The sequence below is a fragment of the Clytia hemisphaerica genome, unplaced genomic scaffold (genome assembly GCF_902728285.1).
Source record: "Clytia hemisphaerica strain Z4C2 unplaced genomic scaffold, Clytia hemisphaerica genome assembly, whole genome shotgun sequence".
Taxonomy (NCBI): domain Eukaryota; kingdom Metazoa; phylum Cnidaria; class Hydrozoa; order Leptothecata; family Clytiidae; genus Clytia; species Clytia hemisphaerica.
In genome coordinates this window covers 613,547-630,209 of record NW_027103556.1, presented here as the reverse complement: position 1 = coordinate 630,209, position 16,663 = coordinate 613,547, and the positions used below count along the sequence as shown (strand labels likewise).

Here is a 16,663-nt window from a genome sequence, read left to right as displayed (position 1 = left end):
ACTTTTAAGGTGTGAAAATAACTTTTCCCAGACTTCGTTAATCGTTAATCTGGGATAGGAATATTATTTTAGGGGAAAAGTCTTATTCAAGAATCTATTCAGGTATTATACACCTTCAGTCGGGCTTTCAGCCCTTGCCGCCGACGAAATTTCTTCCTACGCTTACCTAACTCCTACGCTCACATTTCCCGCGTAATACCGTTCCAACCCGACTGGCGTGTCAGTCTAAACACCTTTTAGACCGTAGCCGCCAATTGCCACGCGGCCATTTTTTTGTCCGTTTTACCACCCTATCCAAGTCTTTTTTTCGAACATATAGACAATAGGAAAAGGTGTAAAAAAAAGGATTGGATCGAGTTTAAAGGGATAGTTAAATAATAAAGTGACACGCGCTTGACCACGCGACTACGGTGGAAAAGCGAAAAGGTGTTTTTGAAAATTGGAGTTTTCGCTGTATATAAACTATTTACATGGATTTAAGTTAAATGAATTATTGATAAAATATGTACAAAAGTTGTTTGAAGTGGAACATTATTTACACCTTCGTTCAACCGCAAACATAATTCCGATAAGCTAAAACCTCATCGACATTGCTTTTAGAAGCTATTTTCTTATCGAGTTCAATGATATCAATCACATGAGAATCCTCATTTTTCAGTGATTTTCCATTCTTCGTGGAGTCTTCTTTGTGAAAATTGTGTTTCTTCACACAAAAAGTAACCAATCGCAAACAAAGATAGACAGTGAGTTCAGCGAGTGACAGAATTGAAAATCCACAGAACAAACCAATCATTCCGCCAGTGCCTGCCAAAAAATCTTCCCAAGTGTATACCAGCTTTTCTTCCTGTAGCTCATAAACATTCCTTTCAGAGTATATTAATGAGATAATCATAGACCCAGGTACACTGACACTTGTTTGAGCTGTATAATGCGTCTCCTCGCAAGGCGGAAAACAATAGTCGGTTGGCGCAAAGAAAGATCCTTTATCAAAGTTTATCAAAAGACATCTGTGAACTTCCAGAAGTGTAACGTTAGGATTCCAATACTGCTCTAAGAGTTCATGGGGGAGATGGTCTTTACAAAAGTCTAAAACATCTCCACAAAGTTTCAGTGACTCAATACATGTATATGTATCTTGGCACGATTCCATTGTGTATCTTCCTGGGAAAATATTCTTTGTGTTATTGTAATAGGTATCTTCACAATTGTTTGGCGGTGATCTCTGCTTTCGTTTTTTGATTGATTTCTTCAAAATTATATCGGTGTTGAATGTAGTTGATATAGGAATCGAATGTTCTTTGGTTAAAGGCGACTCTCTATGGTCATGGACATACGCGACTACAGATTTGTCTCTATAGCCTCTGTGACTTACTGACAGATCTAGTTGTACTCTATTTTTGATGTTTGAGAAATTGCCATTCCAATTCCATGTCAGACATCTGCTATCCTCAGGGGTCGGTTGAAAGTACTTTCCCGAGATATCTTTGTTGATGCAATCCCCTTTAGACGGACAATGAATACCGAATGTCGGGGGCAGTGTAGAAAGAGAAGTTTGCCCAACCAAACTGATTTGTATAAGTTTTCTTGGAAAAAAGAAGAAAACCGGCATCTCCCACCATTTTATATTATTACACGCTGGACTTGTAGGAACAATTTTACCATGCAGTTCAGAGTCAGCTTGCATTTTACAATATAAATTTGACTGTTTGATTTTCTCCAAGCAAAACGTGACAGCTGGGAAAGTATTTTGCGTTGTGCCTTTCATCTCGCTGCTCCAATACACTTCTTTGTCCCAGTATTTACTCATTAAAGTGCGGACCAAAAAGAAAGCAATGGAGAGAGCCAATAGGAGTGAAGCGATCCAAAAGAAACGTTCAAAATGCGAATCAGTGTGTATGGTACGAGATAAACCATGAATTGTGAACGAAGATGAATAATCTGATAATTTTTCTTGCAACCAGAATGATTTTCCTGAAATCAAATTGCAAATAATAGAATGAGCATAACAAATCAAATATGGCGATTTTTCGAACGATTCTTCTTTTTTCACGGAATACATAGGGGTGAAGCGAAAGAGAGATCGGTTGATTTTGTTACAAAGCAGGGGAATTTGAGGATGCTTCAAACAAGGAATTATTACAGACACTGGAAAAACAACTGGCTGATTTTTGCCAATTTCTCATGTACAAGCCTTGTCCGCAGTAATGACATTACTGTTCACCCTCCTTCCACCATTAGTATTTTAATCGCATTTCTCATCAAAATACACTTATCCAATTCCCAAATGAGACTTTAAAGCTCTCCTTTAAGTTTCAAACTCATCTAGCTAATTACTAATTATATGTCGTTATGACGTTTTAAATTGCGAGAAAGATGCAAAAACATGCTATGTATAAGAAATTGTATATTGACACCAGAAATTTTTAAACTTCAATATGATCGGAAAATCCACCGTGCCACCACGTGCCACCAAATAGCAGAGCTATGAGAATCACGTCTAATATAAATATGTCAATCTCAGCTCTTCTCGGAGAAATATTGGAAAGATATTCCCAATTCAAAATTTCGTGGACTAAGCATTTTGTTTGATTTTACTCGTCTGAAGATGTTTTTCTCACGCCAGATTTCATAAATGTATTCGCTTGGTATTCTAGCATTTATTTTCAAACTTTTGGCCAGCAAAAATACAAATAGAAAAAGATAGAGAGCTTTTTAGAAATAAGAGTATTAGTCGTTTTTCAAAATCAGAGTCCTTCGAGCCGCCATGACAGTTGTCCTTTGCGGACAAAGCTTGTACATTGATTGTTTTCTGAAACAATAGAAAGACAATGCTTTGCTCTCCACCGTTTTATTCGATGTTTATCCAGAGTCTCTAAATCCATGATTCAAATTAAAACACCTTAACAATGTAAGAACAAAGAACTGAAAAAGAATGTATACCTTTTCCTTTCTGTTTGTCTTTATTTTCTTCTTTTTCACTTGCCATATTTCCAAAATCGAAAAGAGGAGAAAAGAGAAAACACCTAACAGGAAAATTAACTCCAACTCCTTCTTCCCGAATGAATTTCATCATCCCCAGTTATAACAATTTTTATAGAGAATTATCGACATTAATATTGATGAAATTGTACCATGAATAATGAAACGACCTAAAAGGGGTAGAATTGGTTTGTTTATTTTCAGAAATATTCATTCGGTTAATTTGTAGCCATATTCAATCATAAGAAAATAACAATACTGTTCAAATTTAACAGAATTTTAAATCAGGATGAATACATTATTTTACACACTAATTTTCACCCTCTCTGAGTTTTTTCCGAAAAATTATTCTGTTGTCATAGTTACATATGAAAAGTTGCAGTTTTGAAAGTCTTTGGAGTAACCTATGCACATAATGTTATTTTCAAAGGAAAGATTATAAAAATATCTTTCTAATTGCACCAAAACCATTTTCTAATTCCAAGTTAAAAGCTTTTACGCCAATTTGAAGTTATGGATTTAAAAAAAAATCGTATTTTTCAAAAAATGTTGCGCACTGTAAAGGTTAACTTTGTGATTATACCACGAGGGCTGAGATTGATCTAACAGAAAGTTTACTTAACATTTAAATAACAAGTTAGTAAGGTTTTAATGTATGGTACTCGGTCAACCACTAGAAGATTTAAAGCCTCCACCCGAGTCTAGACTTGACAATCACCAATAATGCGAGTAAAAGGTCTACTTTCGCTGAATTAAAATGGAATTTTTACCAGCACTGATATCGCTGGTATATTGATTAGTGATTTACTCTCGTAACTGGCATGAATACCCCGGTCACATTTAAATTCAGTGATTACATACGTTTCAAAATAACTAAATGACAATGTCCATTGATCAAATCCAAACCAATACACACCAATGAAAAGCGAAAGCAACCAGTGAAAATTGTAAGAGCATTCGGAAGACAATCCCTAGACGGGTGCTCATAACATGCATAATCCCATATTGCTTCGACGGATCGGAAAACAATGAAAATATAAGCTCCCATGGCACAGGACGATTAAAAATATTTAAAACATAGCAGTTATATGTGTTACTATTAAAATTATTTTACTTGCTCATTCGGGAAAGTTTTTGAAGGCTCTACTTTATTGTTATTATGTTTCTTCACACAAAAAGAAACCAACCGCAAACAAAGATACACAATAAGTTCAGCAAGTGACAGGATCGAAAATCCACAGAACAAACCAATCATTCCACCAGTACCTGCCAAAAGATCTTCCCAAGTGTAACAAAACTTCTCTTCGTTTAACTCGTAAACGTTTCTTTCAGGATACGTTAAAGTAACAATGTTGTCCCCAGGGTAAGAAACGATTGATTGAGATGTATAATAAGTTGCCTCGCAAGGCGGTAAGCAATAACCTGGCCGTGAAAAGAAGGACCCTCTTTTGAAATTTTTCAAAAGGCATTTATGTACCTCGACAAAGGACACATTTTGATTCCAATATTGCCTAACAAGATTGTGGGGTAAATGGGCCAAACAAAAGTCTAAAACATCGCCACACAGTATTAAACTTTGAATACATGTGTAGGTATCTTGGCAAGCCTCCATTGTGTACCTTCCTGAGAAAATATTTTTTGTGTTGTTGTAATAGGTATCTTCACAATTGTACGGAGGTGATCTTTGCTGGCGTTTTTTAACAGTCTTCTTTAGGATAAAACCTGTATCGAAGCTTCTTGAAATGGGGATCGAGTACTCCATATTGAAAGGGCTTTCCCGATGATCATGGACGTATGCCACGATTGGTGACACAAAGTTCTTCAGGAAAGTTTCTTTAGATATCTCCAATTGAATTCGATTTTTGATGTTTGAGAAATTGCCATTCCAATTCCATGTCAGACATCTGCCATCTTCAAGAGTCGGCTTAAAATATTTCCCGAGATATCTTTGTTGATACAGTCAGCATTTAATGGACATTTTATATTCAATGTAGGAGGAAAGGTGGTAATGGTTGTAGATCCATTATGAGGTAACAGTAGCATTGAACTACGGGGTTTTCGATTACTCCAATCTTTTGGTTTTCGGCAAGAATTTGAACTTCGAAGAATCCCATTCAGAGCTGAATCGGCCTGCAGTACACCACAATAGATATTTGACTGTTTGATTTTCTCCAAACAGAAAGTGACAGCGGGGAAAGTATTTTGTGCTGTACTCACTAAATCGCTGTTCCAATAAACTTGTTCCTCCCAGTACATATTGTTTAAAGTGCGGACCATAAAGGAAGCAACTGACAAAGCCAATAGGAGTGAAGCGATCCAAAAGAAACGTTCGAAATGCGAATCAGTGTGTATGGTACGAGATAAACCATGAATTGTGAACGAAGATGAATAATCCGATAATTTCTCTTGCAACCAGAATGATTTTCCTGAAAGGAAAAACAGTAAATTTTATAGGCCTATGTAAATCAAAACAATGGTATTGTTACGAAAAGTTTAGAGAGAATTAACATTCTAACCTTTGTTCTTTCCTCTGAGGGGCCCATTTGCACTTGTCGGTAATCCAGTTTCCGTTGATTTCATTTTGTTAACATTTCGCTATCATCCAATCAAATTTCTTTGTCAAAGGATACGATCCAATCAGATTTCAGTGTCAAGACATATCAACCAATCAGGTGTCTGCCTCAAGAGATATCAACCAATCAGGTTTTTTGTCAAGTGATATTAACCAATCAGAGTTGAAATATATGAGAATGTAAACAAAGCGAGCAGTTTCATGCCTTGTAGAAGTGTGTGAATGATTATATTTAGATTTTCAAAAACAAAAAGGTGGTAGGGAGAAAAGTTTGTTGTAGCAGATGTTGCATAAAATCCAAGTAAATGGGTAATAAACATATACTATTTTGATTGCCAATTCACAAGTCTTTCCTCTAAAGAGGTGAAAATCGATGTTTACAATTCCCGAAAGTCTCTCGTAATATTAAAAGTAATATTCTTTTTGGACGTTCTGTACTTCCGTAAATAAAACTCAAAAGATTTTTTAATCATTGTATTCATGAAAATGTAAATACAGAGTAGACCACACATTACCGCTGTGCTCATTTTTATTAGGAATAAATTTCCATTTTCTTACTCCTTTTACGAGCAGAAAATTTCGAAAGTAAATGTCTTTGAAAATTCTTGAAAAGCCATTCGCGAAAGTTTATCAGGGTGTCTACTGATTTCTTTTCAGGTTTTTCAAGGTTTTCAAGGTTTTTCCAAGAAAATTGATAGTTTTCAAGGTTTTCAAGGTCCCGTAGACACCCTGTTTATGCGTGCGTAAAATTTTTGACAAAATAGAAAATCTGTAAAACTTCTTTTATTTCACATTAAATTTAAGATTTGTGGCACTTTTGTAACCTGTTAAAGTGAAAAGACAAAAAGTTTCAATCCAATTCAAGAAGTATTTGTCCCTCTAACCTTTTTTGTGCGAAAAAAATATCTTTGTGTATTGATTCGCGAAAGTTCTTTCGTCAAATTCGTGAAAGAAAATATTGTTAATTTCGCGATTTTTCAACCTCGCAACAGTAGCTGCTTGCGAAAGTTTGTACGTTTAAAGTAACTTTCATTCGTCGAATTCTTTCTCTTTATTTTTTCCTTTTACTGGTAGACTGTATCTTTTTTTAAGTGTCTTCAGTAAATTGTCACATAATGTCCTTCCGGTCGAAACATCTGGTAAGCCTTTTAATCGTCCGAACAGACTTCTGAAGACTTTAGTTTATCACCATTGCGTTTCTTTATACAAAATACAATCATTTTCAATGTAACATACACAATAAGTTCAGCGAGCGACAGGATCGAAAATCCACAAAACAAACCAATCATTCCACCAGTACCTGCCAAAAGATCCTCCCAAGTGTAACAAAACTTCTCTTCGTGTAATTCGTAAACGTTTCTTTCAGAATACATTAAAGTAACAATGTTATTCCCAGGCTGTGAAACGACTGTCTGAGACGTAAAATAAGTCGCTTCACACGGCGGTAAACAATAGTTTGCCGGCGCAAAGAAAGAGCCTTTTTCGAAAATTTCTAAAAGACATCGATGTACCGCACCTAGCGTCGTGTTGGAAATCCAATATTTCTTAAGAAGGCTTCGGGGTAAAAAAGTGATACAAAAGTCTAAAACATCGCCACACAGTATTAAACTTTGAATACATGTGTAGGTATCTTGACAAGCCTCCATGGTGTATCTTCCTGGGAAAATATTCTTTGTGTTGTTATAATAAGTATCTTCACAATTGTACGGAGGTGATCTTTGCTGGCGCTTTTTAACTGTCTTCTTTAGAATAAAACCTGTATCGAAGCTTCTTGAAATGGGGATCGAGTACTCCATATTGAAAGGGCTTTCTCGATGGTCATGGACGTATGCAACGATTGGTGAGACAAAATTCTTCACCACACGGCTTTTAGATATCTCCAATTGAACCTTATTCTTGATATTTGAAAAATCACCATTCCAATTCCACGTAATGCAATGGTTGTCTTCAGGAGAAACTCGAAAATATTTTCTCAAGATATAAGTGTTAATACAGTCGGTGTTTGACGGACAATGGATGTCGAATGTAGGAGGGATAGTGACGACACTTGTCATACCAACTAATTCATGGAGACGTAAAGATGTCTTGAAGGTTGGAGGTGACCATGAAGCTTCGGAGTGACAGGACATTCGATTTCCCAAAGGACCAGGTAGTTCAGAATCTGCTTGATATCCACAATAGATATTTGACTGTTTGATCTTCTCCAAACAGAAAGTGACAGCGGGGAAAGTATTTTGTGTTGTACTTACCAAATCGCTGTTCCAATAAACTTGCTCCTCCCAGTACATATTGTTTAAAGTGCGGACCATAAAGGAAGCAACTGACAAAGCCAATAGGAGTGAAGCGATCCAAAAGAAACGTTCGAAATGCGAATCAGTGTGTATGGTACGAGATAAACCATGAATTGTGAACGAAGATGAATAATCCGATAATTTTTCTTGCAACCAGAATGATTTTCCTGCAAATGATACAAACCAAAGACTTCGATATCATGTTTTATAATCAAAAACAAAAACACAGATACTCTCGGGTACCTAATAGCCACCCCCCCCCACTAATTAATTTTTCGAAAATTTTCCACCCAGGACATTTTTATTCCACCCCCCCCGCACTAATCAATTTCTGGGAAAATGTTTTTGAAAGTTCCCTCTTTTGTCCTATATTTGCTGTATTAGCCTCCTTTTCAAAAATTTTCCACCCAGGACATTTTTATTCCAGCCCCCTCCCATGATTTGAGATTTTTTCCAACCCACCCGCTTATTCCAATCACCCGGCTATTAGGTACCCGAGAGTACTATTCATAATCAAAGCTTGTGTCAAAGAAAAATGAGAAAAATATTTTTCTACCTTTATGCTTTTCATCGTCAGTCCCGATCGTACTAGATGGTGAGTCGAGATGAGTTGATTCTATCGCCGACATGGTTGATCTACTTCAAGGAATAAGAAACGACGATGGATCGAATTTAAATTTCAAGAAGAAGTTGATCAAGCAGCAAGTCTTTTGCTGTTCAAGATTTAGTTCATGAACGCCACCAGCAATCTCAATTTTTTCGATTCTTAATTACAAGTATCTTCCATGAAGTGATAATAAACTATTTCTAAAATCCTTTTAATGGCAAGATATTAGAATTGGAATATTTGAGTAAAAAAGTTCAATCGATTTTAATTTACCAACATGTTAGGAGAGGAAATAAACGAGTCTTGGCAGGTGTTTTTTTGATGATTACAATTTATAATTATACCTTCTTCAATGACTCGATAATAGGTTATTTATTTTAAACAAGACAATCTATATTTTTTAACCTTTTCATTGAGAGATTTTCAGGTCAAATCTTTATTAGGTAATACTTCACGCTGTTCATTGTTTCACTTTTGATTCTAATTTGAAAAGAATAACCAAAATGTAACTTTCATTTTTAATTTTCATTTTTTTATCACGAACTTTCACGAGAAGGAGTAGCACTCAAGTGCTTTCTATTACCATTGACCATTAACACGGATCGGTAAAATCCTAAATAGAAATGCTAATTTCTTCATTAAGCAATAAGGTGAGAACAGCTAGGACTTTTTGGGAGACTTTTAAGTGGCCTGACGTACTAATAATTCGCCTGATCTAAACTTTCCAATATCAGTGAGTGTACTATAATCCAAGAATATGACAGTTGAAAAAGAAGACAAAATTCAGCACGATAAAGTTGTAAAAAGGCACGATAACAAAAATGGTAAGCATCTCACGCAAGAGGCATAACCACTGACCTTTATATACCCTGGACCAAGTTTCTCAATGCCGGCGAAGCAAAATCTTTGATCGGAGTTTTTTGAAAAGTGGTACCCTAATGGCGGAACTACTCAATAGCGGTGTAAATGCATCGAGAACACTAGATCTACTTTCCCTCGAAAACTTTTGATGGTGTAGCGCCGTTAGACGTTGATTTTTAACACTGCAATGGCTTCTTTACGGGTGCCAATTCAAAAAAAAACTTTGATCAAAGATGGCGGATATAGCTTGGTGCAGGGATATATAAAGGTCAGTGGACATAACATATTATTAGAAAGCTTTTCAGTGAAGCTTGGTACGCATCTGAAAAAGACTGAGCACGCGCATAAGTGCACCTAAGTCACGAGTGCACCTAGCTAATAAACATACTATGCCACGTTTTTTTACACAAGTGAGCCTAGGGTTAAGCCATTCAAAAAGCAATTATGGAATTTGGAGAATTACAAGAAGGCAGAAAATATCCTACTGTTCAAAATTACAATGGTGAATTATTGATAAAAGTAACGGGGCTTTGGGGCTGCCCTTAAAACCTCAAATATTTGGGCGACCTAAATTTCAGGGTGGGGGATGCTCTCTTCTGCCTGGGTGCTGAATCTAGGCTCACGTTTTGTAAACCAATAACCATGAATGTTTCTTTCCAGGAAAATCATTCTGGTTGCAAGAAAAATTATCCGATTATTCATCTTCGTTCACCATTCATGGTTTATCTCGTACCATACACACTGATTCACATTTCGAACGTTTCTTTTGGATTGCTTCACTCCTAACGGCGATATTCCTAGCTCTGTTGATGGTACGGACTTTAGCTATTCAATTCTGGTCAAATGACTGTTACTGGAATACTGATACAATAGTCACAAACAAAAACCACTTTCCAGCCGTCACCTTTTGTACTAAGAAGATCAAATCAACAAACGAGTATTGCAATCTATCAATCAATGCTGATCTAGAAGACGCAAGGCAGAGATATCGGCCTTCATGCCGTAAAGGTAGTTGGTGGAAGATTAACAGAACAAACCTATCGAATCCTAACACAGTTGAGGTCAAGCACGAGATAGGTAAACATGAGATCTGTACATTCCCTTACCCAACCTTCACTATAGCATGCCCAAAAGATGGGGACTGCATGACCAGAGATGTTTCACCACAACATTTCCGTCCTTATGACCATGACCAACGTTGTTTAACGTGGAATTACAATGGCAGCTTTTGTAACATCAAAAATCGAATTCAATACAAATTCAAAACCAGAGAAAAGAGAGAGGGTATGTATGGAAAGATAGCGGTATACGTTCATGCTAAAAGAGAAAATCCTTTCACAATGGAGAATGGTATTCCAGTAGCCACTCGTTTCGATACATACATCATAATAAAGAAAACTGTCAAGAAACGTATGCCAAAACCAAAACCCAACAATTGTGAAGATATTTATTATAACAACACAAAAAATATTTTCCCAGGAAGATACACCGTAGAGGCTTGTCAAGATACCTACACGTGTATTCAGAGTCTAATATTGTGTGGAGACATTTTAGATTTTTGTCAGCATTACGTTCCAACAGAGGTGCTTGATCAATATTGGAAATACAATCAAACGCTTAAGGAAGTTCAAAACTGTTTACGAGAAAGCATGGAAAATGGTTTGTTTTACGCCCCTGAAAACTACTGTTCTCCACCGTGTCAAAGAACTTTCTATACAGCCCACACAACTGTCGCGCCAGGCCATATGACAATCTCAATCATGTATTCTGAAAGAAATGTTTATGAGCTACACGAAGAAAAGCTGGTATACACTTGGGAAGATTTTTTGGCAGGCACTGGTGGAATGATTGGTTTGTTTTGTGGATTTTCAATTCTGTCGCTTGCTGAACTTATTGTGTTTGTTACATTGAAAATGATTGTATTCTTCATACAGAAGAAATTCAATAAGGTAGATAGTGGAGCGAAAATACATGAAACCGTTCAAGTCAAACCCCACATTATAGAGGTGGCAGAATTTTGATACCTCATTCTAAAACTCTTCGGAAAGGAATACTAGCTGTACAGCAGTTGTGCACTCACAAAGGTACCTTCGACCGAAGACTTCGAAAATAATTCACTGTTTAAGTCACATAACGATTTCAAGATAGAGATAATGTAACTCTTTCCGGAACATATTGAAGGATTTGGCACCAAAAAATTATACTTCAGCTTTGCATTATTGTCCCTATTTTACGCCGAAGCTCTTTTTTTTTTCTATGTTAGCACGTTCCTAATTTAATCCCGATCACCAGCCCTTATTACGCCAGTGAAGAAAAATAACGCAATTTAGAGCCGGCGTAAAAAAGGCCATCTTACTCCTCGTTAATTATCATGGCCTCAGGAAATATATTTTTATATACTTTATATACTTTTTGAAGTATGTTTCCCTGCATTTTTCAATATTATCTTTTTATTATGAAAGTTGAAACATTCAAATCTGATTTATAATAGCGAATCAAAACATTCGATTAGTGTTATAAGGAACTTTTTGTCAACCAATAAAAAACTTTACATCGGTTTGATTGCAAAAAAACAGAGTTATCATTAAAATATTAGTCTCGCCCGCTGACCCAATACATCTGTAAACTAATGTACAATCAGACTTATTATTGTGATTATACTATTAGGCTATATTGTAGATACTATCGCGTGTAAGTAAAGTAAATTAAGTATTAAGATAATTGTTGTTTTAATCACGATGATAATAATTACGATTTATTATGAAGAATATTTTAAGAGTTGATTGTATACTTAAGAATTCTTGATAGTAATCTTTCAGAAGAAATAAATCTCCCATAGAATAATGCCGAATTAAAAATGATTACTTTTTAAAACTTTGGGTAATTATTAAATATTACTCAAGAAATTCACAGAACTCCTTTCATTATTAACTAGCTCAAGAGATCAAGAGAAGAAATACAACAAAAATGAGACATACCTTGTTTTTGAAAGCCTTTTGATTGGTTTCTCAATATAAATTTGGTGATAGTTTGTGATTCATACTCTGTCAATGTTCGTTTAAAATCAGCATAAGAATCAAACTTTAAAATTGGTTGTTGTTCATCGACTATCGGTAACATTTCCTGTTCTTGTACATTGGGAATGACTTGTGAAGCCTCTTGAGTAGCCATTAGAACAACATTCTGAGCTGGATCTATCACACCTGTAAATGACAGAAAAAAGGGACATACTACAGTCTATTACTTTGTTTTAAAAGTGCTACCATATGAAAACCACTCCCATAGGAATCAGTGTTCAGTCTAACCAAGTTGACGCGATTTCAACATGGTAGCAATCAAAGAACATTGTTTAAAAGTTGGATTTATTAACCAACTTTCACTTATTGAATATCTGTTTATTATTATAATCGCACGATTGGTTATTTTTCCTCGTTTAGCGCGCCTTCAAAGAGAGCAATTAATCGTTAATTGCATTCTGTAGAGAGCAATTAATCGTTAATCACACACTAAAATGAGGCACCAATTGTTTACAAAATAGAGTTTAATGTTTTTCTTGCATTTTTTTCTCATCGAACGTTTTAATTGTATTCGAAATTCATTTTGTGAGAAAGAAAATCTATAAACAACAATAACAGAAAAACATAGAGAGAAGAGAAAAATGTAAAAACACTTTCGGTGTAATTTTCTTTCACAGCGGAAAAAAGAAGCAAAACCCGTTGTGCGATTAGCTCGTAATCACATAATAACTCGTACAATTCGAAAATAGCACTCGTGATTTTTTTATTTCGAATTTAATCGAAATTAATTACAAAATGATCACTCGTGAAATTATTCTCGAATTGCATTCGTTATCATAAGTGTTTACCTGAAGCTTGTTGTATTCCAGAAGTGGAAGGTTCTTGTTCAAGAATCAAATTTTCATGACCAGGGGTCGCTTCCATTTTGATGACTTCTAACATTTTACCACTACCAATATCAACTGTAGACGTTTCTATAGAATAAAAACAGTAATTATTTGGGCATTCTGGGGTTTTCTTGGATACACCTTCTCTGTATTTATAAGTACACGGTTCCGGTTCGGTAACCTGGTCCAAGTAGGCTGGTGGTGTTTTTAAGTACTTATGTCGCAGACTGCCGAGCGTTATGACTCTCATAAAAAGTCTGATTCCTAATAGAAAGTCAGGGTTACCAAAATTTGTGACATTAAGTCTACTCATTGATAAAGTAATTTAAAAAACCCTGGTACCCCTGGTATGAGCTGTCAACAAAGGCTAATGATGAAATAATTTAATTCTAATTTTCTGAGGCAATATTAATTTGTTCTGTCGACTTGTGATTTGGACGGATTTCACTGTGCACCAATAATCTTTCGTCTGAACTTTCCAAGCAAATAGATGTTTTTTCCAAGCTTCCCAGATTTCAACAAAACAAGATTTCTTATTTGTGCTTCTACTTAATCTTTCATAGCTGTTTGGGCTGACTTTCCAGCACAACTGGTTTGTTGACTTTAAAGTAGCTTTTGAAGCCAAGGTAAATAATTTACCTAATTTACCAGCATCAATTTCCACAATCTGTTGATTCAAATCACTCGGTTCTGCGAACTCAATAATATGCTGTCCAGTCTCAGATGATTGAGAAATCTTCAGTAACTGCTGACCAACCAGTTTACTCAAATCCATTGCTTCAATTTAACGTCAATCCTAAGAATGTAAATTACCATATTACTTAATCAAATCTTTTTGATTTTAGGAGCAGCGTTTATTAGAGCAGGGGTGGGGGCGTTTTAAAGAAGGGGGCTTTTATTTTAAATAATATTTAACCAAGGTTGCTTTAATAAAGTGATAAAACAATGCAATGTCTTCTTTTTCAAAAAAAGATATATCTTTCATTATTTTCATAAATATACTTATATTTTACAAATATTTTTATATAATAATATTCTAACACCATCAAAGAATTCTCCCTCCAAATTTCAGGTCTCTAGCTACACTAGAAAAAGAGATATGCAAAATTAAAGAAGCATGGCTAGAAAATTTCTTTTTTTTCTTTTTTGACACATTTTTCGAATTTTTCCAAGCTATTTTCCTAACCTTTTTTTTTGACATTTTTAGTCAAATTTTTTAACACTAAAATTTGAATATCTTTACAACCACTTATCCTCTGGAGGCCTATGATCCCTCATTTTCTTTTTTTTTAAATTTGAAAAATCTTTTGGACTTGCTAGAGAGTTAGAGAAACCATCCAGGATCCTGCCATTCTAAAAGCCAGCAAAAACTAAATGACACTTGTAAACTTAACTTTCTTACCATTTTCCATTGAAAACAACCAAAAACATTGCTACCTCCCAAAGCCGGAGACCAAAACTTATCTTCCAAGATTATGGCGCCCTTTTGGATCTATTGTTAAGGCCATCTAAAATGGCGGATTTGCGGGAAAACAAAGGCGCCTGCTGCTTTGAGGGTGGTAACGCCAAGACGCCCAATATGATCTTCCAACAGAAGGCGAGTTGGTTGCAGCGCGAGTTACGTCATACGCTCCACCGCAGCGCAAAACGAAGCGTGTTTCAATGAATATCACTAAGTATAAGAATATCTTATGTGCTTACCTTCAGTAAACTTTGAGTGCTTCATTGAAAATGAAGAAGGTAAGAAGATAAAAAATGCGCTATGTAATTTTCATTAACAGTTTGGTCCATCATTGCTAAAAGTTTGAAAATGTTTTTCCGACACAAAAAATTTTCAGCCAATTACTGTAAAAGCACAATTTTTGTTTTTAAAGAAAAGTAGCTTGGAAAAGGTTGAAATGAGTCAAAAAAGGTGGTAGGACCCATTTTCAACAAGGGGCCTCTGGAAATGGAGGAACAAAAAGTTATAAGTAAAGAATAAGTTTTTCTGAAAGGAAAAACCCCAAATGAAAAGAAAATCCATTTCGTCCGAATATAAACTTTTTTTGGGACATTCCCAAAGAAGCAAAAAAGTGCAAAAAACTACATGGAAATAAAAGAACTAAAATTAGCGATTGTGATTTTTGAATTCCTCACCCTTTTTCTGATAAACATACAAAGTTTCTGCCTTCAACTACATTTTCCTCTATTTCCAGAAACATTTATTTATTGATAGTTGCAACCTTTTTTTCTCCAGTCAGAAAACAATTTTGAAAATGTTGCAAAAAAGCTGCTTTTGTAAACCAAACAAATCTTTCTTCCATTTCATGGAGCTGACCTATTTCTTAGGTTGTGATTTAGCCTTATAGAGAAAAAAGGTTGAGACAAATAAACAGTCTTACTTTTCATATATATACAGAAATACTGCACAGCTCAAGACAAGGGATCATTTTTTGTTTTTGTCCAAAAACGAAAACGAAATCAAATCTACAAGGATTTCGAAGAAATTTGGGCCATTATCTTCCTGAACTTCTCTGTACGTGATGTCCCAATGGCAATGGAAGGTGGTACCAAGAAGGTTATGATGGCTACGCATTGCATAAATTAAGTATTGCATAAATTAATTTTAGCATAAATTATGCAAAAGAACCTACGGCAGCCGATTGCTGGCCCACGCTGAGGCTCAAGATGGCGGATTTAAAAATGAAAGTTGAAATGAAAAGAATTGACAGAGAGAAGCAGTGTACCTCTTTTTGGCTTCTGCTTGAACAGCTCATCGAACTCGTTGAGTCCGATGCTTCGACATTTCCTTGAGGCTGTTGGAGTCAGCTTGCCTAAGGTTAAAATAGTGGGCAAGCAGAGGTTCATATCCGGAACAGGAGGTGTCTAAAATAAGTGTTTTTTGAATACTTCTTTGCTTTAGGGCAGTTTGTCAAATCTCTTATTGGTCTGGGAAGGGTGTAGTCTGGAGATCCATACTCTCTATTCAAACTTACAACACATAAGCAAAAATCCCATCAAAAGCTACTCATTTAGAGTATGGTATCTTTGACCCAGTTTGAATTTGTTTACATTTGGTTTGAATTTCGTGCCAAAAAAGCCGTTGATAAGGTTAGCCAATCAGATTCGCGCACTTCCAATCAAAACAATAATATTACGTGGTTTCAACAATTGTTTAACAGCCAATAGAATTCTGCGGACAGATTTGGCATCTACAAAAATACCCGGCCACTCTGTTAAAAACAAGAAGAAACAACAACAACGCACTGAGAAACAAGAGATGACAACCAACATTACATCCGCCAATACACTCAATGAAGACCTGGAATCTATTATGAAAGAAATTGGAGATGAAGAAATAAGTTTCAATGTAGAAGGTAAAATACCAATTGATTTTAAACTCTTGATGGTAAACATATACTCGCAAAACAAAAACATTTTGAAAAAGCTGGATGCTATGGAAGCCAGAA

At 35.6% G+C, this 16,663-nt stretch overlaps 2 protein-coding genes across 2 annotated transcripts in view; both read right to left on the bottom strand.

Moving 5' to 3' along the window:
• LOC136800523 (squamous cell carcinoma antigen recognized by T-cells 3-like) overlaps positions 1-15,750 on the bottom strand; it is a 49,042-nt gene extending 33,292 nt beyond the window's left edge. Inside the window, exons 1-4 of the mRNA XM_067057185.1 lie at positions 15,596-15,750; positions 13,854-14,010; positions 13,176-13,301; positions 12,289-12,513 (exon numbers count right to left, since the gene is read on the bottom strand). Of these exons, the coding sequence (XP_066913286.1) occupies positions 12,289-12,513; positions 13,176-13,301; positions 13,854-13,989 (487 nt within the window). The 5' untranslated portion in view covers positions 13,990-14,010; positions 15,596-15,750. The remainder of the gene's footprint in view (positions 1-12,288; positions 12,514-13,175; positions 13,302-13,853; positions 14,011-15,595) is intronic.
• LOC136800529 (acid-sensing ion channel 5-like) lies at positions 548-3,039 on the bottom strand. Its single transcript, XM_067057192.1, has 2 exons — positions 2,941-3,039; positions 548-1,971 (listed from the first exon to the last, which is right to left on the bottom strand). The coding sequence occupies exons 1-2, from the start codon at positions 2,984-2,986 to the stop codon at positions 548-550; spliced, it is 1,470 nt and encodes a 489-aa protein (XP_066913293.1). The 5' UTR covers positions 2,987-3,039.
• Positions 15,751-16,663: the final 913 nt, after the last annotated feature.